Source organism: Eurypyga helias, unplaced genomic scaffold, assembly GCF_000690775.1.
Source record: "Eurypyga helias isolate BGI_N326 unplaced genomic scaffold, ASM69077v1 scaffold14438, whole genome shotgun sequence".
Taxonomy (NCBI): Eukaryota; Metazoa; Chordata; class Aves; order Eurypygiformes; family Eurypygidae; genus Eurypyga; species Eurypyga helias.
The window spans coordinates 7627-33540 of record NW_010267793.1 but is presented as its reverse complement, the minus strand read 5'-3'; the positions used below and the strand labels follow the sequence as shown (position 1 = coordinate 33540).

Genomic DNA, 25914 nt, shown 5'->3' with positions numbered 1-25914 from the left:
AAAGAGAATACATTTCAATTACAATCTCTCTGAAAGTACGGACCAATGATTATTTTTAGTATTTATACAGGGGATGTAACTAGCTCTTTCCAATACTTCAGCTTTTTATGCCTGCCAACAGAGACTGAGACTGCTCACAATGGGAAACACTAGAAAGTTGAAGTAATGAGCAATACAGGGTGCAAATAAGGAAAGCAAGGTTTGCTCATAACAAAAAACCATAAAGATGGGGAGTGAAACCAAAGGTTAACAAATTCAAAACCAATCACTTTGAAGAACTTCTTTAAACCGAGTTCAAAGAGCTCGCTGTCCTGAGAGAGAAAACAAAGAGACCAACATTATCCACAACGTAGTTTAGAATGTATTTTAGCAAGAAACAGATGCCTTACGCTTCAGAATACAAAACTATCCCCCTTCTCTGGCAGACGCCTGGCTGCATGAGTCCCCGCTCCGCAAGGAGCACTGCCTGCTCCAAGGCAAAGATGGACTATGTGGGCCACTGGTGGGGTTTCACAACACCTATTCCTTCTTCCCATCTTGGGTATGTTATTGTCAAAAGCCTCTTCTGGCAACTGGCATTTTCTGGTTCTCGTCTCTGTATATTCTTAACGGCAGAATCAAGCACCTAGAAAATGAGGCTGGAGGATTGCATTTAAAAAGCCTTACCCAGCAAGGATACGAAGGAGCATATTTGATTAAGGATGACCTCATCTACTTCAATCACATAAAACTATCATCTTCAACCCTTTTTCCCTAGACAACATTATCCTGAAATATGAAAGAGATCAAGAAAAATGGGCAGATTGGTGGGCTGAGAGACTGCACCAAGGCACATCCTGAAGAAGTCGGTATTAGTTAACTCTACTTTTACCTCTGACACTCTCCACACATTGCCACGTGTTAGCAACCGCTAAAGGATGACAAACAGAACCGGGAAAAAAAAGGTAGGGAGCATCTCTCTAACTTGAGGAATGATGCAAGAATTCACACTCTCCATGCATTTTACTCCTGTCCCAGAAAAGATCTTCAGGTAAAGCCCAGAACTGTTCTAAACAACGTGACTGCAGCCTGGGCATCTGTCTGTTAATCACCTGATGGATCTGAAGGCTGGATTACTAAAAAAAGGGAACAGTTCAGAGATTTAGGAACTACCTCTGCAGGTCATAAAGAAATATTCTGCTGAAGACACATTATAAGCACCAAAACAGGTGGATCACATGGAAATATGTTCTTTCATTTAGCATGCAAGTACTGGATCAGCTGGAGATGGATGAGAGAACAGTGTCCTGGCTTTAGCCACCAGCTTTCTCAGCACACCACACTTCAGGATCCCAGCGTTGCTTTCCAGCTACCTCCTTCCCCTATGCAGGAAAGCAGCTGGGGAAGAATCAGAACCATTTCTTTGCTGTCGAAATTCGGGGGATTTCAAATAAGGCATAATTAGTTACGTCATCAGCATCTTCAAGCCACACTGGCAGAACACCCTGAGCAACAGAGGTGCTACCAACTTGTCAGTGTACGTCAGCCAACACTACCCTCCACGGCTGTACGCTCTGCTATTTCTCTCAAGCAGCTTGATCATTTAGACTGCTCTGAATGAACAGAACATTTGCAGCCAGATACAAGAAAATGGTAAATTTCTAGTCTAAAAAAGTAGATTTTTCCAAAAGTTACATCTAGGCAATACTTTATCTAGGAACATAGAAGGATCATCAGACACATGTAAACAATCTTGGCTTAGAGCCTGTCAAAAACAACAGTCCCAGCATTTGACAGTGGCATCTCAAAACACCAGTTCCTCTCTGACAAAAAGAGAGGTAAGGCTGCAGTCATAAAGGATGAAAAATAAATACACGTTAACACTCAGTCATGAATATCAGACCATCCTTTAACTTACAAAGCTGTGACTGCCAAGTAAAGAAAACATCTGGTGTATTTTGTTCATCTGTTTTTCATTAAAACAGATCAAACAAGACCATTAAATGCTTATGTAAATATTACATTTTTAGGAAATTCCTGCTTAATTTTCAACACATTAATTGCTGATTTATTTTTTCTCCATTTTTTAGGTAAGTAAAAATATCCTCTCACTAAGTGAGCCAACTCTATCGTATGGGCAAATAAATAAGCAAGACGTGCAGGTCTGGCCTTCACGTATTTCAATACTTGTTTGTTTACAAGGACATGCTACTCTGTCAAAGAGGGTATTTATTCCTGCAAACATTGCTCCAATTGGTTGGGCTGACGTATCAATTTTCCTTGGAGGTGTGAGGGCCAGCATGAATGCTTGATAGTGGCAAGGGTGCTTTAGAGCCACACAGCATCACAGTACTAGCAATAAACAAGATGAAAAACAAATCAGGCACAGTAAGGTCAAAAAATTAAATTACTTCACTCTAAGGTTTGGAGTATCAAGAAGGTTGGCCATAATCAAACTGAATACCAGTGAGAGGTAGAGAAAGCATTCCAGAGAGGAAAAAGATTAATCACACAGTTATATGACACAGTGAATTAATCTAGCCTCGTCACAAATTATAAACCTATAACTGTGCCTCTAAATTGGCTCACAGAGGTAAAATTCTCAGCAAGTTGATAATCTGTATTAACATGGAAAAATATAAACTGGGCTCTTCATTTTATTGTTTATATCATTCTTGCATTAGGAAGAGTGTCTTATACTTCATTATGCCTGTGTTAGAAAGGACAGTAATTACTTTAGTGGTGTGTTGTCTACCTACAGTAGCTGTTTTATCTGTAAAGAATTAGTACTACTACAGTTACACTACTCAGCGATAGCGTTAGGAGTGACTGCAAGAGGACTGAAGTAGGACTATTGTTCAAAGAGACTCAGTACAAATCATATTACGAGTCTTTTACTACATGGCAATTGGTGCAGATCAGAGGCTAAGTGAGCTACTACCTATAGTACTTACCTGCTCCTGCAGATTATTGTGTAACTAGACTTAGTAGATCCATATGCAATTACCATGCAGCCTGCACTGAAGTTTAGAACATACAAATAATTACAAATAATCATGAAAGGTCACCTCTGTCATGACACTACACTCACCATGGATTTTGTTGTTATCCTGGTCTGTTTCACTTCCCTCTATTACAAACCCTGCCCTAGGTCCTGAGCTGGACACACTGATTTGGTGTTTCCAGCTGCAGAGTTTCTGAATCTTGACTATTAATTTAAAAGAGACATCCATCTCTGGCTCCCTCAGATGAGAAGCAGAAGGGAGACTTCACCTCCTTGTCCCCTGCTCGTACAAACCATTTCTCTTTCACAAGATGCTGCCTCTAGAGGTACGCATCTCTAGGCTTTCATTCGCTCGGTCCAACACTAAATCCACAGCAAAACTTAAGGCTTTTGCCATGATACAAAATGTTCGTGGATTTATTCCACATAATTGTTAGAGACCTCCAGGAAAGACTGCCCAGAGAGTTCGTGGAATCTCCATCCTTGGAGACGGTCAACAGCCATCTGGACATGGTCATGGGCAATCTGCTCAAGCAGGGGTTTGGACAAGATGACTTCCAGAGGCCCCTTCCAACCTCAGTCATTCCATAATTCTGTGACAGATGAAGTTCTAAGTGCTTCTGTCTTCAAGTATGTAAAAATCAACTGCACAAGGAAATACCCCCTGGATAGGTATCTCTGAACAACCAGTTCTCTGAAGCAACAGTAAAAATTAGTTTCTCCTGCATTAGCAGTTGACATTTTCAGCACTACCACAAAACTGCTCCTGGGTGCAACTCCCTTTACGGTTTTGACCGTGTCTTCTCTAGGTTTCACACCCCCCCAGAAGCACTGCTGGAAAAGTTATTAACAGGGACTGTAACCACTTCCTTATATTAATGCAGCAAAATTCCTGAGAAGGCGCTTCACTAAGGGAAATCTACATCCCATAGATTTAGCGAGATGCTTGTGGATCGCATTTTCATGGCGTTATTTTAAAGACACAAAAGCAGACTGTGTTAACCATTTTGCAACCCAAAATCTCAGTGTCAAATGTAAAAAAAAAAAAAAATCCCCACTGATTAGGTGAGGTGGTTTCAATGTTGAGTAAAATGATTTCAAAAACATGTAACAAAACAACTACAAATTACTATTCTAGGTCTGAAAGCACAAGGAAATGCAATACATGTGTGCAACACCTTAAAAACTTAAGAGAGAACCCAAAGCTCACCTGAGACTGCGAGATCGAGGCCTCAAGGCTGGAGAGTGGCGCCCTTCCTCATCCGTGATGCTCTCAGTACTGAAATGCTTTGTCAGGAAATGAAGTTCATCTGCCGTGGGCTGAAAGGGCAGCTGGTGCAGCTTCTCCTGAGATGAGCATGATGACTGAGTACAGAAAAAAATACAGAAAAGAAATGCACTAAACGCATGCATAGGGGTCAGCTAATGAATGGAAGAGGAACCGATTCTGCCAGACACTGCACACTCCAGCAGAAAAGAAAGCTACTTATCAGACCAGGTGCCTCTGTTTATTGTTCTCATTAGGCTACGCCAACCTGTATGTACCATGACAGGGCTGGTGAGATCAAGAAAACTTTGGGAGAAAGCTAGGGAACTGCTGCATCCGATTCTGGAACCATTACATCTGATCAGGCAGGTAATTTGCTATCAGGAGGCAGAAAGGAAGGTACATGAGTACCCATGCTACTCTGGAAAGGCCAAGGAGGTTCCTGGAGTGGTGAGCAACTTTCTTTCCTTTTCCCTCATGCTCTCTTAGCTCAGGAGTTTCACTGGCATGCAGAATGCTATGGAGCTGTGTATACGTGAGAGTTTTTGCTGATTATTGGCTCTCATTGAAATAGCCATTGTAAATGGCCAGGAATTTATTTCTCCCTTCCTTTATCCATCATGCTTCTTCTCTAACCAAGTAGACAATAATAAAATCAAAGGAGCTGACTTTGCAGAGTTGTAAGATTAACAGTTTCTTGTTATAAACAGCTTGTTCATCTTTAAATAAGTTGATGCATTTTTATGACACACATCCCATGATACTGGTAGACATGAAACTGTGTTAATTCCTGAACCTCCAGAAACCTGAGATTAAAACACGCATTTGTGGGAAGCGTTAACAAAATCAAATGTTGGATGTTCCCGGGGAAGAAGCTGTCCGTCAACTAAGGAGCACATCTTTTCTTGTGTGATTTTTCAATGCCCCTTTCCATTTGACAAAAGTAAGAAAATACATTATGTAAGGACAAATTAAAAATCACCTTTAAATGCAGAGGGGAAAAAACCCCCACAAGTGCTGAATAACCAGAGTAGCACTGGCTAACACCAGTGGGCCTTACTACAAACATCATCCTAATTAATTTCATCAGATCAGTAAGGAGACTTGGAATGTAGATTTTGTTCACTGTTCCAGCGGAAAAACTGTTCCTTTTGCTACATAACCCTCACTCAAAGTGAAATGTGCTTGCATCCTAGTACCAGAAGTATTGGTAGGAGGGAATTATACAAGATATAACATGTATGAACAAAGCTTTAAAACACTTAGCATCCTTTTCTAGACTTACTTGCTGTTGATGGGTTTGAGAAAAAAAAAAAAGCAGCTAACTAGTATGGCCCAGCAATGAAAGCCAAGCACCGACAAGGCTTTTCACTGAGTCTGGCAAGTCTGTAATGTTGATAGCAAAGAGAAAATGCTCTGAAATTACCTAAAAACAGCTACATGCAAATTTGTCAAGAAGGTAACGGCTACACCTGAGCTGAATTAAAACTGAGCAGATTGTTGCAGATCCTAGCATAGGCTCATCTAGAGAATTCTCGCCAAGACTGAGATGGGAACTGAATGTGAGAACACATAACCCTAAAGATCATGTTTTTTGATACAAGAACAATGGCTCCAGATCCCAGACCCACTCCCTCTGCACTACACAGAGGTATTTACAGCAAAGAACCCACTTGAAAGCCTTGGGACATGCACGAACTCCCCAGGTGTGGCTGGAACTGGAAGCCATCATCTCCAGTGTTTTCTTTCAGGCAGGTCTAGGTGCAGGGATCATGCTGGGAAGTCATCTCCAGCACAGCGTCCACACAGCAATGGTTACCCAGATGGTATATCAGCTCACACTGGTCTAATCCACCCTGATGCCAAGACAGAGAGCCCAGGTATTTGACAGCCCCTTCGCCCACAGCTCTTCTGCCGGGCACACTGCTCATGGCAAATACAGGAAGGATTCTCCCCTGTACTGCAGCATGAAGCAAGCCCCATTTGACTTCAGAGCTTTCTTGGATGCCTGTCTGTGACTTACACCATAGAAGGAACCGGAAAAAGTACCTGCCTATGAAAAACCAGCAACACTTGTCAAAGAAAAGGTATGTGTCAGCTGACATCACATTCAGGATGAATAACATAGCGCAGGGAGCACCAAAGACACTGTCCTACAGACCTGCATTAGCAGGTAACTCAAGTTCTGGCATTAGAAATGCAGGTCTTAGTCAAAACAAAGTTAAACTAAAACTACCACATTAAGGAAGGTTAGCACATAGTTACTAGAATAACTGATATTCTAGAACAAGCATTAACAACTTTGTCTCCCAACAGCAAAATGACTGGGGAAGCAGTGCTAGTAACCACAGCCCTGCATTCAGTATTTGCAGCTAATACAAACATCCCCCTAGTGTCTTAATTACAGATGCAGAATTACTCAACTCTTATCCAGTAAAAAAAAAAAAAAAATCAAGCTAAAAACTGTAGTGGCTTATATATTAACTCTGCATCTAAAAATGAATAGCTGATTAGATGGTGACAAATAATTGTATATTGGCCCACTGAACTGACTATTCTATATTCATCTAACTTGAAAGGATGTCTTCTCCAGTTTTTTCACGGTCGGTCTGATGAGATGCATCTGATCTTCATGATTTGGATGAAAAGGGTAAACGTGCATTTTTTTAAAAGTGTCATCCCTCATTTGGAAGCAAAAAGTAAAGCAGAACCTATAGGTTTCCACAGACCTTAGAACAGGTAAATGCCGTGGTTTGGTTCAGCTGGGTGGTTGGTAGAGCAGCTGCTCTGTGACCAGAGATGCAGCTCAGCTCCAACTGCCAGGCAGGAAGTCGGGACAGCAGAACATTCTAGGGGACTGATCACACCAAATGGAACCCCAAAATTCTGTTAAATTTACATCTACAGCACAAATTCCTTGTACCCTTCTTACAATCCCCTTGACCACTTCTTACTTCAGTTTTAAAGTCTACAGGGGAATAATACTGCTTATGAACTTCAGAAGTGTTATTCAAATTAATTCTAATCTATGAAATAGTGGGATAATAGCACTGTCATAGACAAGTAGTAAGTAGGATTGGCTTAAAACTGTAATACTAAGCTTAACAGCTCCAAGAATTGCATCACTACACTAAACAGCCCATTTAAATGTCTTTCTGAAACTGTAACACTGAACCAGCAAAGGACAAGAGATGAGGGACTCGGCCATTTCAAAATAGTCTCAGAATTACTGGTTTTAGTCTAACTATTTCCTGCAGGAAAGTGATATTCGATCTAAATAAGACTATCACTTCATGTTTCTCATTATACCACCTTGCTTACAGCCTCGTAATACTTGCACCATTTGAGTTGATGCTTTCTATGTGACATGTTTATCCCAGATTTGTTTGGGTTTTTTTTTTCCCTGAAGAAACCTCAATCAAAGTGATCCAGCTGTTTCTGGGAACATGACAAGAGACAAATATGCTTTCTTTCCCGTGCCAGAAAGCTGAGAACTTTCTAAAAGTAGCTTTAATGTCCCTATTTCAAAGCAAGGACCGATACTTCCAACAGATGACTATTTTTTGTTGCTGTTGTTAGTTTTGCCCTCTCCATGGGCATCTACCCAAAGGCCAGTCAAACTATCAACTCTCGAAAAACAACCACACCTGCAGGGAAGTACAACTCACACACTGCAGGCAGTTGGGTCTCCAAAAGCATCATCTTCACAAGTATCTTGGAAGTTCTCAGAGTGACAACCAATGATCAAACCACTTGGAAGTCATCCCTTCAGAAAGTAACTGTACTTGCTCCATGCTCTCATAGCTTGCACCCTGAAGAGGGCTTAGCCATGGCTTATGGCCATGTTTACAGCTGCTCTCAGGTGCTTGAATATATAATATTGCTTGGCACTGAAACCAGGGGCATCTTTTTCATGCTGATAATGAAATCTTCTCCCCATTTTTCTGGGCTGTTGCCCATGCATCTGTAGACACACGCAGGCAGAATTCTCCCACAGGAGACTGAAATCAAGTCATCTGCCTTCTAAGGAGACCAAAAAACCAAAATCAACTGTCTTGAAGGACAAAAGAAAAAATTGTGGAAACTGTGCAAACTAGAGTCTGCAGGAATGTGTCTGAACGTATGAAGCCCCAGAGATGACTAATGTTGCAAAATCAAATTTTAATCATATCAATTTATACTAAAAGGAAACTTTTGACCCCAATTCCTTCTCTTGCTATATAGACTGAATTTAACACTCACCTCCTAAGGAACCGTGATGATAAATTTGCATTTCAGAGGCATTAGAAAGTTTACGGATTAGTGTAATAGAACAGCTCACACGGTTCAGTGTAAGATTCGCATAATGTGGAGTACTGAGTCCTAATTAAGGCAGGTATTACAACGATCGGGAACATACCCTAAATAGCACATATAAAACAAAAAGAGCAGTAGAAGTATTCTGGAAAGAGGCAGTGAGACGTGACCACACAGTTGAAGACGCTCGTCGTAACGCACATACAAAAGTGTGTTACATGAAGCCTGTACAGGTAGCCTTAACATTTCTGATTTTCCTATGCTTGGCTTTGCAAGGTCGTTACACGGATAACCACACCATCTAGATTGCATGAACTAAAGAGTAAGATTCATTGTATGAAGTATCTGAGAGTTATAAGGGTTAACATGGTGCTGCTACTGGTATTAATGGCATACTAGCCTTGTGAAAGCATAGAACTTCGGCAAACTGCATCCAGCCTTTCTAATGACATTATAGCTCCTTCGTTAGGAGGCTCAAATTATTGGAGCTGGGTAAGAGATGTGCATTAGCAGTTTTTCTTTTGCTAGCCTGTTAGCAGAGGTTTTCATAGGAAGAACTTGAAAGCAGACAAGAATTTCATCTCCCAGTTCTAAACACGCTGAGGGCTGGTTAGTCATTATGCACTATCTCTTCGAGTCCTGCCACTTCTGACATACTGTGCCTCCCAACTGATCAGTCGAGCCAAGTGCTGCACTGGGATTTCACCAGTGCTAAAGGCAAAGTGCAAGATGATAGGAGCTGGGAAATGGAGGAAAAAGCAGCAGAACCAATAAGTAAAATAATTTTTAAAATAATTAGTATATTAAAAAATGTTAGCAAAACAATGAAGAAAGACCAGATATTTTAGTAAAGACTCAGAAGCTGGTTTGTTAGGGTGTGTTTGTACAAACTGAACTGCTTGGAAAAGTCGATGCTACTTACAGAAACTGTTGAACTGGGAGTGTTTGTTCCATATCCAGATGAAGGAAGGGAGGCCAAGGACCAGCGGCGTCCATCCGTTCTGGGGAAAAGAAGAAAGGAAAATTATCATCAGGGATTCATACGCAAGTCTCAAGGTGTTCAGACAAATCAGGTATCCAATTTACAACGACCTTTTTGAAAAGCAGCTAAGGGAAGTTTTAAAAGCATAAGTGAGCTTGAAAAAGAGAAAGCAAATGGCCATCAGATTCCTGCATCAAGTAGATGCTTTGTAAGTGTTACCAGTTGTGCAAAAACCTGAGTTTCTAAAACAGACAAAGGGAATCAGCTCACTTCAAACTTCTTGGAAAAGACAGTTATGCCTAAGATTATTACTTAAGCAGTTCCTTGTCTTCTACATAAAGTTGAAAATTGAGGAAAAAATCATATTAGAACAAGAACCAACTGACAGTGGCTTCACTACCTAGTCAGAAGGCATTCTGCCTAGCACATCGCCTGACACAGCTGGTAAATTAAACCCACTACAGCAGATCTACGCAATGTCCACTTGAGAGAGAGATACAAATCACAGAAATCTCACCCAGGGTCTCTCTTTCTCCTCCAGTCAATATAATATTAGTAGTTACTTCTCTGTTGTAGCCAAAGAAACATGACCCTCAGGGAAAATAGCCAAAACATCCTGGAGGTATTGCAGAAAAGGCCTTCTTTCACCGACTTCAAACTGAAGAACTATACAGCTGCTTTGAGAAGAATCACTACTGCCCTCCCTGAAGCCCTTTTCTCTCCCCAAAACCCACTTCGGTGAGGATGGAAACTGAACCACATTCAGCTCAGTCTCACAGTGCTTTTCCTGCCCGACTTCATTCCAGTCTCACATGCACTGTGTGCCCTATAATGTGCCCTACTGCACGATGGCACAGATGGCAAAGAAGCCTCTTCCTCACTTCAGTTTCCATTTGCTTGTTTCTTTTATTACAGCAGATTATCAGTACCTGGTCATTAAGTGAAGCTGAATTGGAAAAGCTCACCGTTCTAACTTACGTCGAGAAGATTTGGAGTTTAATTGGTACACAAAGGTACAGTACATTTATGCAAGTGTATTATAAAATAGGGTGTTTGGTACAGGTCTGAAACGGTGCTCAGTGCTTATAGAAGACTCAGCCACAACCACCTTCACAGTAATACTTCTCATCTCCCTATCCGCACGCATGAAGCCTCATCTTCAGAAAAAACACGCGCTGCACACCCAGACATAAATGCCTGGTCGTATTTTTTCCTGATCAAGTTCCTTTTGCCTTCAGGCACTGATACACACCGCTCCTCTTTGCCCTCTATCTTCGAATGAGAAAGAAATAAACCCACTGTTCCACACCTCTGAAAGAATATTACATCAAGAAAGTCTTTCACTAAGACTCATGCTTCATGCATTAAAAAAAACTTAAGCAAGCTGTAACGTAGATTTCTACTGCATGCACACATTATAGCTGAACCCCATTTAGCCAAAGGTGATGCGTTCTTTGGGAAGACAATGACATGTAAAAGAACACTTTTCAAAAATTCCAAGAGAAATTAAATACCTTTCTTAACCCTGAAATAACAAGCGTCAGGATTACAAAGTGGCTGCATAATGCAGTCAGCGAACACCAAACTTCAAGGATCTTCATTCCGCTCCTCGTAACACATAGGGGTACAAGGGAAATACTCAGGTCCATGCTTCAACCTCAGTCTGGACCCTTAGTCCCAAAGCAAGACGGTAGGTTCCTGACTTCTCAGCCAGTAGACAGGAATGCACGGGTCACACTTTTTTTTTTTTTTTTGGCAAAAGGAAAGCCTAATCCCTTTTTTACTGAGTTGCCTAAATTGTGTATTGAAAAGACTTCAGAATTTTCATTTTGGCAAAGTTAACCAAGAAAAGTCTTTCTCAATTAGAAAAAGACAGGATACCTCTTCATGCTTGGGCTATTTTCTCCTGAAGCAACCTAGGCAAGCAATGTGCTAAGCAGTCAAGACAACGCAGAACAGCTCTATTCTAGCAGGAGGAAGTGGGACAAGAGTAGAAATCTTCCAATCACAGGCAATGGGAAAAAGACTGAAAGAGAATTCCTCCTTCATTTATGCAAAATAGTTCAAAGTTACTTCAGTGATTTGTTAATAAACATGTCAGAGAGATGCCATGCAATACAGCTTTGGGAAAAGATACTTGGAAAGAAATTTTTAGGTCTTATTTATTACAGATCCTTTGATAGCACAATAAAACATGCAAACAACAAATATTGCCTTTAAAATGACATTTTAATTAGTTAATTAAGGAAGTATTTTTATGGCAGCTAAATGCTAATTCAATGAACAGTAGATTAATTTTAAATAAGAAGGTGCTAGAAGAACAATGCATCTTTCCAAAGCACTACCTGTTCACCATTTCAAGCCAAAAAGCAAAGCTCTCACACTTTGATTACCAAAGAACAGAAGCTGAATGCCTAAATGGGGTTACTGCAGCACGAACTCGTTAGGGACTCGGGCTGAGCGGCACAGGAGCACGTTCACACACACGCGCGCACAGCAAGGCGATGCACATTACCTGTCTGCTCTGTGTCCGTGGCTGTATGGAAGGAATCGTACAATGACAGTGAGAGAGGGAGAAGTGAAAGATGCACATGTGATTGCTGAACAACACCCTCATCTTCTGTTACTGGTATTCCACGCAGAGCAGTTTCAGTGAGTATGGACAGAATTAACCACGCATTCCCTAATTCAAACAGAAGGATCTCTCAACGTGCCAACTCTGTGGCTACGACACGGTCATTGGAAGGGTTTCCAGCAAGGGATTTATGACTAATCACTGGTCAAGCTAAGGACAATCTTGCAGTATACTGTAGTAAAATTGGCTTTACAGTAAAATGAGTTTTCCAAATGTGCTTCCTACTCTGTCCCAAGAATCAACTCCTCACAGGGCTACAACAAACAAATGGAAATCACAAAGAATGCTGACACAGGATAATAAGAAGATATTATACCAAATATAAAAGGCAGAAAATCAGCAACAAGTAATTTCTGTAATGGCGATGGGAGGACATCAGGTAAGAACCATCCCAAGACCCACACAAGGCTGATCAGAAGGGTACAGTGAAACATCCATCTGCCTGGGGTGACAGCACCACGCTCAGTTAATACCACGATATAGAGGTTATTCCGATACCATCACGTGATCACCTAATAAATACGTATTGCTGCTGGCACAGCTGTTCAGGGTGAAAAGCAAGTGGAAAATAGAAACAAATTTCTAAAGCAAGCAGTGCTTAAGTCTCTCTTTCAGTGATGAAAATAGTATAGACAGCAACACGCATACTGTAAAAGGAACCTCATTCGACAGGGCAGACTTAACTTTTATTCACCTAATTCTTTAAAAATTAGATTTGAAAAGTACGAATGAGAAAGGAATGATACTGAAACATCAAGTCGCAATATGATGTTTAAAAATTATGTTGTTTTGACAACAGTTTCAACTGCACTTTCCTTCTGTCTTCCAGGGTTCAGAACTCCAGATACTGTGAAAACTAGTAAAAACTCAGTGGACTTCAACAGAACTTATTGAATACACCCAGATCAGGCCCAGACACTTCTTTAAAAATTAAGGTGGATGCTGTGAATCCATTTGAATTGTTTTACCAGCAGGTAAAACACTATTTTTTTTCCCCTCTGAGGCAACAGGAAAATACACAGCCAGTCTGTCACATTTCACATGCTATTAAACAGTTTTTTCTCACGCAGGATCTGAAAGCCCAAGTGTACTTCAAACAGTATTCAAGGACACCGGGTCTCCTAGCAAATCACCTCAACGGAGCAGCACTCCATGATTTCCCTGCCGTTTAGATCAAGGGTGCACCTTACTTCATCAAATCCTAACCCTTTATTCTTTGAAGTCTGAGACCTATCCTTCTTCTAACTAGTCCCCAAGCTAAATCTATCATCTCAGAAAACTTACTTCCTCTCAGGACGATCACATGTTTCTTGTTCTCCCATCATTTTAACACAGACGGTTTTTTTCAGCTGTGGCAGAGCTAGAAAATCCAAAATATCTTTCACACACTTGAATCTGATAATCTGCTTGGGATCTCTTTTCCCCTCTTCTTTATTTCTCCACAAAATTTAACTTTGTGTATCATTATCCCTTTCTGCCTACCTGCTGGGATACAACATTCAATACACCATTTGTCTCCCAGCTGTCTTTCTTCTTTCTGCCCTATTCCTTACACTAAATCCATCACTGTAGTATCTGATTTCTTTCCACCAGTTCAATACACGGCGTGCCAAGCACTCGCTGCAGGACAGGTGATAGCTTCACAGTCAGCTCTTTCGATCCTGCTCCTCTTCCCCAAGTTCTTGTAGACTTGCAATTTCAATTATCAGCTGTTTTCCTCATTAGAGCATTAATTTACTCTTGACACCAATGCCCAAGAGAGTAGAGAAAACTGAAGCGGTGCTACCAGCCAGAAGGCAGGGAATGAACGCACGCACAGTTGTGCATGCCTCATTTTAGGTACGTTTATGTCTTTGTGCAGACACAGCACAGGAGATCAATACACTTACAATACACCTCAGTTATTCAGCCAGAAGAGCACCTAGGACTACAACTAAGATAGGATTATCCTAATTATAACTGGTTTTACTGTCATTATGACTAAATTATTTGTTGTATCACGTGCCCTGTGTGACATCATTCTGGGAGAACGTTGCCTCCTCCCTGGGCAGTACTGGCTACTTAACTTACTTTTTCTTCTAGGTCAGAAAAGCACCTAATACTTTCTGAATGCTGCCAAGATCTAAACAAAAAAATAATAAAAGAAAAAAAGAAAAGAAAACAAAATAAAACTGGAAACATCAGAGAAGTAAAACACAATCAGAAAATTCTAACCCAAAGGCCATTTCTAAATAAAAGTATATAGGCTATTTGCTTGCCAGTCCAAAGAGAATAGATCCTGACTTACCTTCGGGCAGGAACAAAGGAAAAATGAGCAGGTGCATTTGGAGAGAAGTTCCTGGGACTGTCCAAGGGGCTGCTACCTGTTTGAGAAAGTAAAAGAAAAAAAACACCAAAACACTTCATTCAGATTTGCAACAAGCAGAGCAAGTTTTCACTGTGCAGAAAGACTTTCAACTGCAAGTTGTAGTTCACAAATGATTGAAAATACGAAGCTGTGAGTCTTTGATCATCTGAGCATTAGTTTGCCAAGGAAAACTAATGGAGTACTGTGTCCAGCTGTGGAACCCACAACATCAGAAGGATATAGACCGGTTGGAGCAAGTCCAGAAGAGGCCACGGAGATGCTCAGAGGGCTGGAGCACCTCTGCTATGGGCACAGGCTGAGAGAGTTGGGGGTGTTCAGCCTGGAGAAGAGAAGGCTCCGGGGAGACCTTATAGCACCTTCCAGTGCCTGAAGGGGCTACAAGTAAGTTGGTGGCAACTTTTACAAGGGTCTGTAGTGACAGGACAAGGGGTAATGGGTTTAAATTGAAAGTGGGGAGGGTTAGATTGGATATCAGGAAGAAGTTCTTCCCGGAGAGGGGGGTGAGGCACTGGGACAGGTTGCCCAGAGAAGCTGTGGATGCCCCATCCCTGGAAGTGTTCAAGGCCAGGCTCGATGAGGCTTGGAGCAACCTGCTCTAGTGGAAGATGTCCCTGCCCATGGCAGGGGGGTTGGAACTGGATGGTCTTTAAGGTCCCTTCCAACCCAAACCATTCTATGATTCTATGAAATGTTCTAATATAGATATATCAGTATCTTCCCTCCTTTTAAAACAATTTAAGGTGTACGTTTCCTTTCAGGTGAGTGATCCATCATGTATACACAATAGAGAGTCTCTTAATATTTTGCAATAATTTCTATATAAAAGCTTTTCCTAACACTTCTCAATGAAAAACCTGAGTTAGAAATGACATTGATGACAGCTTCAGGAATAATAAATAGTAAGAAAGTATTTCTCCACAATGTATGTCAAAGCTGAATGCAAAATTCACCGAGGAAAAAAAAAAAAAACCCTGCACGTGATGATAAAAGGACTACACACATGTAAGGTGATCAGGCATATATCAGCATTCACCCTAACTAACACTTTTCTGAAGTAATATGTCTGCCATGAAAATGAAAGTTCCAGTGAATTTATACAGTGAGGAAGACATAACACTTAATTTTCACTTGGCACAAGAATACTTTCTCTGGGCTTTGTCACATGATGTTCAAGCACTTGGTTGGTAACTGATATATTGCAATGTGTTTTATTTCAAAGGAAAAAGCAACCATTTCATAGAAAGCCCTTCTGAAAGCCTGAATCCTTTGGAGATGAACTGCAGAAACCTTAGGAAGTCATGGGTGAGTTAGAAGCTTCATGTCAGCGAGTGTGCTTTCTGTCAGGCCTATTCTCAAGGTCTTTCAGATCCTTAACACAAGCACAGAAACTATACATACATCAACAGCAATTTCTCTGAAGAGAAACTATGCATGGCAAACGTACGACAACCGCAATTTCTCTGTACACAGACAATAAAGTAACATTGAAGTAAGAGCAGGAAAACTGAATAGATCCTGGACAAGCAAAGTCCTGCAACCTACGTAACTGGTCAACAGACACATTTTCACATTTAGGTCCCACACAAACCGGATACCATTTATCCCATTCCCAGTATATCCCAAGTGGGAAGGGAAAAAGAGTGATCAGAAATCAATAACTAGATGATTTCTGGTGCTTCATTTATTAAGCTTGCACTCATTTTAATTATTTTGGTCAAAATGGAAAAACAGAGACACTATACTGCTTTTGAAGCAGGAGAAGACTGATCTGACAGTCTAGATGGCACTGCAAGCTTACGAGAAAGACGGAAGAAGGCTACAGAGCCACAAACGAACAACTCAACGGTGCATAAGCACTCGTGTGCTGGTAGCTGGTACACTGCTATAAGGTCAGGGCCAGTATTTACTTGCCTGCAGAAAGCTGAAGGAGTGGTTTAGGTCAGGAGTAAATGCAGGAGCGAGGCCTTTCTGAGGTTATGCAGCTCTTCTAACAAAACAAGGAAGGCTGCCGGTTTTGGTGGGAACCTTGGTCTCTGCCTTCCTATTTTTCAAGCTTTAGTGCCGACAAACCCTGCTGTGTTGAGACGATCTTTTTGGAACCAAAAGTCCATTGACCAATGCTGTTATAAACAAGCCATGAACTGTCATTGCCTTTTTATATCTTCATCAATCTCTTGTAAACTTTCCAGATTATGATCAAAATAGGATTTCAGAACAACTGAGGAAATGGGGTAATGACAGTTTTTAAATTTTAAAATTAAGTATGCGGGTGTTCTAATTCTTCTGAGCCTGCACAATCCGGTACAGATACTACTAATTTTTAAGGAACTACTTTTTCAGATTTACATGGCATATTTCCTTCCAGACACTGGAATTTTAATTGGATCCCCTGTGAGTTGTTTCTAGTTTTAAAATGAAAAGCAATTAGTTTTTCTACTCAATTCAAGTCTGGGTGAAGCTTTTAAAACAACAACAGGGAGAAGGGGAATTACTACTTTCCTTAAAATTTCCCAGTACTGCTGCATCTGCTATAGTTGAAGGAATTTTAATAAGAGAAGCCTTCGTGCGATGGTCTCGTTCACCAAGGCTGATCGAAACCCTATTTATTGTGTTAGCAGAGGTAAATCCCCCTGTTGCTCAAGGGTTATAGTTGGCTGCTACTGAACCTGAACAGCTCTGTCTCAAGGGAGGCTGTTACACAGCATGATTACCCATTAGGTAAATCAACACAGTTACAGGAACGTTAATAATTCAGGCATGAACCTTTACATTTTCCGGGCACAGAAAGAAGGATGCAGCCAAAGCATTTGTACATCTGCTACCCTCCAAGTACAAAACCGGACCTTACGGGTGATGGGTGAAAGTTTCAGTTATCATCTACAGACATGACATTCATCAGGTAGATAACGAATCCAAAAACCCACACTCGAACCGTTTTGTAAAACCTGGTTCTGAGATTTGTAAAAACAAACACACAGAAAGGAGGAAGTTGCTGTGGTCTCCTACATAGGACACACTAACAGTATTTGCTAATATTAACACAAGCAGCTAAAGATCTTCCTGCGTACTGCAGAATTAGCTGTCTTCCAGCACACGTGAATCTTAAAATGACCAAAAAAACATTTAAAGCACCCTGTGTACCACCTCTTTCACATGTAGTTCCCACACCACCTGAGTATCACACCCATGAAATAGGTAACCAGGGCAGGCTCTAGAGCAGTATGTTACATACTCTGCCCACTCTGAAAATAACAAATAAATAAGGGCTTTAGTAATAGCCATTTTTCTGCCAGACGGTGGAACTGAGCTTGCAGCAAAAGCAGAACTATTTCCCCCAGTGCCACCGTGCTGCTGGCGAGCAGCCGCCCCCACCTGCCATGACAGACGGGAGCAGGACACTGGTCCCAGCGGTGACAAGCACCTACACTGGAAGCCAGCGGGCAACCTGGCTACCTTACAGCTGTGGAAAGTGAAGTTTAAAACAGCCTGAACCTCAATCATCCAGCTGTCTCTTTCCTGCGGAATTATGAAGATTATAATATCTTTACAAAATGAATTAGATTTATAAAGTCATTATTTATTTACAAATTTATTAAAATCTAAAAAATTTTTATTTTCTAAATCAAAATTGATTGGTTTTATAAATCAAAATGGATTGATTTTAAGCTTTTCACTTTAAAATATAATCTACTGGAAATACAGTGATCAACCTCATGATGGGTACGCTCTCACAGGTGTACTCTACACACCACCTCTGTAATTTTCAGATTTGAAAAATGGATTCAAACAAATACCAAAAAATATAAGGAACATACATACAAACCTTTTTTTTTTCCCCCTCTGATTTTGCTAACTTAGAATAAAAGGAGGCTTTTCAACCTGTACTCTAAAACTGGTCACTTCAATCCACGCCTGGGAGACTAGATAAGCAGGATGACCTTCCATGAAGTTAACAAGCTGTAGCTTTCCATAGGAAGGTCCCAGCTCATTTTGGAAAACGTTATTTCACACAGTTTGAAAACTGAATTATCACACTTCAAATCCATTAAGCGTTCTTGAATCAGAAGTGATTTCACAGCAGAATTGCATTTTTTTGGCTGTACTTCCATCTCCAATGTTGAGATCTCTTAAGTATAACTTTTCCTCTAAATTTTCTATGATATGAGGCTGCCTGGCATCTTATCTGGATGCTGTTTCAGACAGTGTCTTGTCCTGGGTCAGCGTTCATTAGGAGGCAGGTTTGCCTGATGGACTGTGCTGTATCACACCCACTAACTTCTATGGTACATGCAGAAGAGTAAGTCCTAAGGCTAGTGCCAAACAGGACATGGGTTTAGAGTACTCTGTGAATAGAAGCACTTCAGAAAGCCTCCCCGATTTCTCTGCGTGCTTGCTGTTCCTTTGATTCATTACAGAGGTTCAGAATGGGCAGCAAGAAGAGACAAAGGAGGCCAGGGAAAGGCTCCAGCATGTCTTAGTAACTTACCAGTGTATGTGTCTGAACAAACAGATTGATAGATTCTGTTCAAATACTAAACAAATATCACAGCCTGTTCTCAAATTCACATCTCATATATGATATTTCTTAAGAAAATATTTGTGACTCTAAATTTCATCTACTTTTGTCTCTTGAATAAATTATTTTTCCCAGGGAAGACTCCTGAACATAGTACTGGTAGAGAACCCGAATTGCAAATAATTTTCCTGTGTTTCACTGGCTATTCTTGGAGGTCACAAAGGATATCCTTTTAATTAATAGTTTTAAATCCCATGTGCAACACCAGAACAAAAAATGGAAATATTTGACAATTGCTGCTGAAGAAAGATGGCATACCACTGATTAGTTACTCTGGTTTCTAGAACACAGTTGCAGTCTTCTAATAAAAGATAAGCTTAGAAAACCTGGGACAGCATCAAAACCACTAAGAGCAATTTTTCTTTTTTTATTTTTAAACAGACAGAGGAGAAAAGCCAATCAAAAGAAAATATAACTGCTTCTATTGTGAACATTTCTGCATTTGTTTTCTGAGCAATGATCACGTCAGCATCTTGATTTAATTTGACAAGAAAGGACACTTCTGCCATATTCCAATGAGCATTTTTCTCCATCACTTTAATTAAAGGCTTGTACAGCTAATTTAGAATTTGATACATCCGATATATATATATCCACTCTAAGAACAAAATAAAGAGCACAGTGTAACTAAGTGGAGAATCTGTACCCGGAAAAATGCCTTGTTGAAACCAAATTTTACAAAGCTGTCACTATCATAATCACAACTAACCAAGGGAGTTTGAAGCAAAGGGAATTGCCCTATGCACATTTTTGGCCCTGTATTTTATCTGAGACTCAGAAGCAAGAAGAAAATGCTTTTAACATGCTACTTTAAATATTTTGTTAACACTTCAATTTGAAAATCATGGGCCGTTTTAATAAAACAGTGTCACTAAGTTAACTTCCCAGGCTTCCATGACTGGACTTCATAGCAACCCAAGGAAATATGACAAAGTTTTATGAAAACATAGGGTGGTTATGGATTTCATGGGCATCCCTGAACAATTTCTTTTTCCCTCCCTGGATGTCACCTCTTGAGATGCAAACAGAAGCAGATGGCTCCTTCTAGCTGAGCTGCTATCAATTGGCTGTTCTTTCTCAGCATTTCCTTAGTTTCCATCTCCAGAAAGTATTTACAGAACATACTGCTGTGTAAGAGGAGGAAAGTCTGATTATAATGAAAACAAGTTATTTGTCTTATACACAGCAGTGATGTGATTCCAGACAGGCTCCACTGTGGATGATGGGCCACAAACGTTCAAGCTCTTTCATGCTACTGACTCGTGCCCGTTAGGGCCACACCTGAAGCCCAATCGTCATCTTCTCCAGCATTTTGAAATATCAAAAAGAAGGTAGGAACATATCACCTACCTCCCTCAGCAATAAACATCAAGGGAACATGCTGCTCAGGCAAGCGGTTGAATCTGACCCTTTCTGAAAATCCAGAGTTACTGTAGGCTGAACAATCCTTCTTTCTTTTCCCACAGAAACAGCATCTCCACACACTTTGCCCCGATGACTAACAAGCAGTTGCCCACTTGCTCTGAAATGAGCATTTCCCAGCTGCTGGTGAGGTGAAGCTGACAATAATGTAAACGAAGAACAGCTAAACCTCTCATGTTGCTCTAGAGGAGCAGAGAGAGACCGTTAAGATGGCCCACTGCACAGTGAATGGGCTGCTGCAGGCGTACAGAGACAAGCAGAATGTTTCTTCTCAGGAGAACCGCAGTTAAATCACTGGCACAAGTTAAATGTGCTAGGAGACTCAAAACAAGACATTTTCTTAAACGCATTTCATTTTTTTTTTACCTTGATCTCCTAACATTTTGCAGGATGTTAGAGGGCTGAGACCCCCAGGAGGAGTGGAGGATATGATAGCAAAGTAAAAAACAGGTGAAAAACCAATGAGGACATCCAGTATTTACTTTCAAACTGTACTTCCAAACTCTTACAAGTTAGAAAAACTGAAAAACCACAGTCAGATTAAGTTCCGAAAAGCATACTTTGATGTAGATCATCAACATGTGCAAACTCACTCCAATGAACACTGACATTTTTCCTAATGTTTCCCAGGTAAAGCAGCCCCAGGGAGTTACCTGTGTGCCCATGAAGAGGGGAATGTGGTCGCGGGAGAGTTGGAGACGTGCTAGATGTTACGATCAAACTCTTTCTGTTGCTTGTCCGACAGCTGAAAGAAAGAGAAACAACATGGCACGGTCAAATGAACAAAAGCACCTGAAGGCAGGTCCTGCAGAATGTCCTTCAGCTAGGAAGGAATCTCTCAGTGTTTGGGTTGGTATTTCCTCACACTCTCAGTATCAGCACTGACCCTGCAAAGAAGGAAACACGCAGGGACAAAATGTACTTTGTCAGCAACAAGTGTTAATATGCTGGAAGCGGTATAAAAGCTGTATCTCCTGCTGCACTGATAGCTGACAGCACATTCCTGATTCACAGTAATATGTGCAACTCATGCTTTGCAAATCACACAAAAAGCAAAAACTGTAAAATACCCCAGAGTGCTTCAGAAATTCTTACCAATACCCAACCTAGGAAATAAATCTGTTAAAATGATTGGTTATTACTGTAAGAATCCAGAGCGTATTCCTTAGTGCAGAGTTAAGATTACGAAGCAAAGTGTTAGCACGATTCGTCAGATGAGCAGGATCACTGACAAAACGTGAGATTCGAGAACCTTTGCGAACATGTGTGGCAATCCCGACAGAAAACTCCGCAAAGCAGGTTTCATAGAATCATAGAATGGTTTGGGCTGGAAGGGACCTTAAAGACCATCCAGTTCCAACCCCCCTGCCATGGGCAGGGACACCTTCCACTAGACCAGGTTGCTCCAAGCCTCATCCAGCCTGGCCTTGAACACTTCCAGGGATGGGGCATCCACAGCTTCTCTGGGCAACCTGTCCCACTGCCTCACCACCCTCTCCGGGAAGAATTTCTTCCTGATATCCAATCTAGACCTCCCCACTTTCAATTTAAACCCATTACCCCTTGTCCTGTCACTACAGGCCCTTGCAAAAAGTCCCCCCCAGCTTCCTTGTAGCCCCTGCAGGCACTGGAAGGTGCTATAAGGTTTCCCTGGAGCCTTCTCTTCTCCAGGCTGAACAAGCCCAACTCTCTCAGCCTGTCCCCATAGCAGAGGGGCTCCAGCCCTCGGAGCATCTTTGTGGCCCTCCTCCAGCCCCCTGCAGAGTCAGCTCCGCTCACTGCCATGACTTTGTTCCACCAAAGAAAGCAACACTGCTGTATGAGGCTGTTCGGATCTTTACCCCCGACCACTAGAGTTTCAGAACTTGGCCAAATGAGAAAGATGTGTTCCTCCATTTGCCTCCCAGCCTGAGATCGCTAGCAACAAACATTTACAGATGGTAAAAGTAATTGTAACAGGCAAGGGAAATCTTTTTAATTATGGGAGCTGTGAAGAAAAGCACCTATATATTTAAATCATTTTCTGATCCCCACTGTTCCTCTTGTCAGTCCCAAGTTCCAGCAAAATGTCACAATGGACCAAGTTTTAAAGCTACATACTTACTCATTCTACCCCTAACTCGCTTTTTGGATGGCAGAAACATCTCTGCTTACTTCAGTAGTTCTCAAAACAGGCTAGTAAAACCAAACCAAGATGTCTTGACAGGGGGTGGGAGAATAGACAGGAGCGGGGCAGGCTGAGCCCAGGCGGAACAAGCACCGCCAGCCCAGCTCCAGAGTTGTCCCACGAAGCTCCCAGCTGGGTACCGCCGGCACACACCAAGCCTGTTGGCATACTGAGCTCCAAATGCCGACGTCTGCCTCTGTCCTTCCCACATCGGCCCGTCTTCCAGAGCTGCCCAACAACGGACACGCTCAGACTGCCACGAACTGCAGTTCAATGCAGAACTGTAGTGCTGCCACAGGATACAGTGCCTCTGGCTATTATTATTTGTAAGCTTTTTTACTGCTGTTCTATAGGAAACCAGAGAACTCGATGCAGAAAAAAACCACAACTGAACTGCCAAATATTACAAACAGTAATAAAGTTGAAGCACCATTAACGGCTATTCAGGTTCTTTAGTGTACTTAAAGCATTCCTCAGTATTATCCAACTGATTCCATACAATCTCCATTTACATTCATGTATTATTCAACAACAGTCCATCCAAAAGCTGATTGCCATTGTATACATTGTATGGAAAAATTAATCGCCTGATTTTAAGAAGCTTAAAATCTCAGTTCATGGATTTTTTAAAAATATGTTTTCAGTTACTCTATTCCTGTAACTGCTGAAAGAAACAGAACACTCAATTCCAACATTAATATTAGATAATCACTACGTTTATATTACTAGAAAATCTTTCTCGCAACACAATAGTCCTGAGAAGTCTAATATAATATATATTACTATTTAAGAAAATAAAAAAATTGGGGCATTTTAATACAAATTATCAACTAAGAATTTAAGATATTGCTCAACATAAACCACTAGTACAACGAGAAAACAGAGCTCCATCGTCTATGGGCATATTCCTTTGCTAAAAAGAGGTCTTAAAATACACTTTACCACAGCAATGTCTGGAGCTGGCTATGGAAAACTGGTATATTTAAGTCACAGTGGAACGGGGAACATGAACTGTCCCAAACTCAGAGCTTTTTAACTGCTTGCCTGCATTTGCCAGATGGAACAGAGTTTTACAAACTCCTTTTCTCTGCTGTGTTTGCAAAGATAAGGAACCAAAAGAGAAAGGGTTAAGTGGCTGAAGAGCACAGCTGAGGCCCATTAAAATAGGTCAGGTTTACACAAATGTACCCAGAGGAGGGAATGGCTTGGAATGAAAGGTTGGACTCAAGTTTGGAATAAAAAATTATTCTCTTTACACTCCCAAAACTGGATAACTTTCAGTTGCCCTGGATCTCTAACCTGGGAAGGGGAATACCACTTAGGCCCATTTAGGCATTTCTCTGAACCATGTGTGTTGGTAACAAGGCAAAGCTTAAACACAGAGGCTACAAACAGAAAATCTGATATCTTGAATCTATCTTATATGATGAGAAAAACATACAAACACAAACACTCTCTCTACCGCTTGAGAAGAGGTCTCTGAATATATACACAAAACTTTTAATAGATCTTGGAATCCCAGAGAAACTGCAGAACAAGAGTGATGAAGTCCAGCTAGTCACAAAAATACTAAAAAAGGGGGAAGGAAGGAGGTAACACGAAGACTTCAGTTGGGCAACCTCCCCCAAGAAGTCACTACAACAGCATTCGAGCCCCTGCTAAAGAAGAAGAGCTAAATATGAAAGAAGCAAAGCTGGCTTTAACCAGGGCTTTGTGCCAAGGAAATTCAAACCAGTCAATTTAAGTGTTGGCAGAAACAGCTCAAATGAAGAAAAAATTATTTCCTGGAAGATGCACTTCAGCCAGACAGACGGTTCTGGGCTCATCGCTGAGCTACAAGGGCAGTGGTAATGAGGAGACCGTATCATTAACCCTTTAAATCACATTAATTATTGTTCATTACTGTTCACAAGATCTCCAAACAATACTATGTGTTTCCTTGCCCTAAAAATAATTCAATAAGAAAACAGGAGTAGAAGGAGAAAGTAGGAAGGGAAATGTTGCCTACACATCCCTAAGTATTTTAAATAGAAAAAAAATAAGTTCCTATCCAGCCCGGAGAGATTCCAAGCATTATTATTTGTTTATAAGCCAAAGTTCTGCATTGTCATTAAATGCAAGGCGAGCCTTACCCCAACCCTCCTTCCCTCTCACAGTTTGGTGTGGGTCTTGTTAACCATTTTTTACCCTCAGCTCCCACTTCATAATTTCAAAGAACAACCCCCCCTCAGGTCTTCCCGAGTTTCTGTGCTGCCCGGAGTTGCAGGGCCGAGCTCCAGCTCGCTGAGCAATTTGGAGGGCTGTCCACCTCAGAGCACCCCTGCGGCCCCCCCGTGCCCCCAAGGCCGCAGAGCCACGCTGCCAAACCCCGGCCCAGAAAGCTGTCAGAGCAGGAGAGCAACGCGATTTATTTCTGAACGCGGAGAGCAGGACGGATAGTTTCTGTCAAAGTGTTCGAGACAATGCCTTTGCCACCACTGCGGAAACCGCGCTTTTGCTATTTCTAGAGTTAACTTCTCTGCCTGCAGTAAAAATAACATTTGTTACGTGTACTGAAGCGTTCCCAGCGCATTCTTGAAACGAAACACTGCGGGATGTCGGACGCGGGCCTGGTAACTGGACACTGGTTTTGGACCCACTGCAATGTGCCCTGGAGCCAGCACCCTTGGCTCGGGTGATTTATGAGAACACTCGGCAGCGTACCTGCGAGGCGCACGCAGGCCGGGCGCCCCAAGAGACCTCCTCCTGACCAACAGGCAACTCCACGTCGAGCCTCTAGCACGAGCGCCATTACTACACCTTGTTTCAGAGGCGTCTGCCGTCTGAACAAAGAAATCAATGTTTCTGTTTCAGCGTAAATCAACATTTGATTCTTTATTTTGGCAGTTTACTCAGGGGACATCTCTAACTCACTGAGCAAAACTGATTAATGTCCACGAGGCATTTGTGCAATGAAAGCAAGGGCCAGGGAAAACCGATTTGAAAATAAATAACCAGCCACCACTATCAAGTAATGTCATAGCGTTGTTGGTTATTAAAAATTAATAATGATAAAGAAGTTTCTCAAAACCTATCTAAATCTATGGGCCTTGAAAAATTTCTCGTAGTTGAAGCTGCTGGATACGAAGTAAACAAGATCTACACCGACTGCATGAGTCTTCCCACAGACTTTCATAGGAATTAGCTTCAAGTAAAAAGATGTATGAAAAAAGTATAGC

General features: G+C 41.4%; 1 protein-coding gene across 1 annotated transcript in view; it reads right to left on the bottom strand.

Moving 5' to 3' along the window:
* LOC104514032 (microtubule-associated serine/threonine-protein kinase 2-like) overlaps positions 1 to 25487 on the bottom strand; it is a 66456-nt gene extending 40969 nt beyond the window's left edge. Inside the window, exons 1-7 of the mRNA XM_010157563.1 lie at positions 25400 to 25487; positions 22720 to 22924; positions 21183 to 21274; positions 14451 to 14526; positions 12044 to 12064; positions 9469 to 9547; positions 4194 to 4348 (exon numbers count right to left, since the gene is read on the bottom strand). Of these exons, the coding sequence (XP_010155865.1) occupies positions 4194 to 4348; positions 9469 to 9547; positions 12044 to 12064; positions 14451 to 14526; positions 21183 to 21274; positions 22720 to 22924; positions 25400 to 25487 (716 nt within the window). The remainder of the gene's footprint in view (positions 1 to 4193; positions 4349 to 9468; positions 9548 to 12043; positions 12065 to 14450; positions 14527 to 21182; positions 21275 to 22719; positions 22925 to 25399) is intronic.
* Between the last annotated feature and the right edge of the window lie 427 nt (positions 25488 to 25914).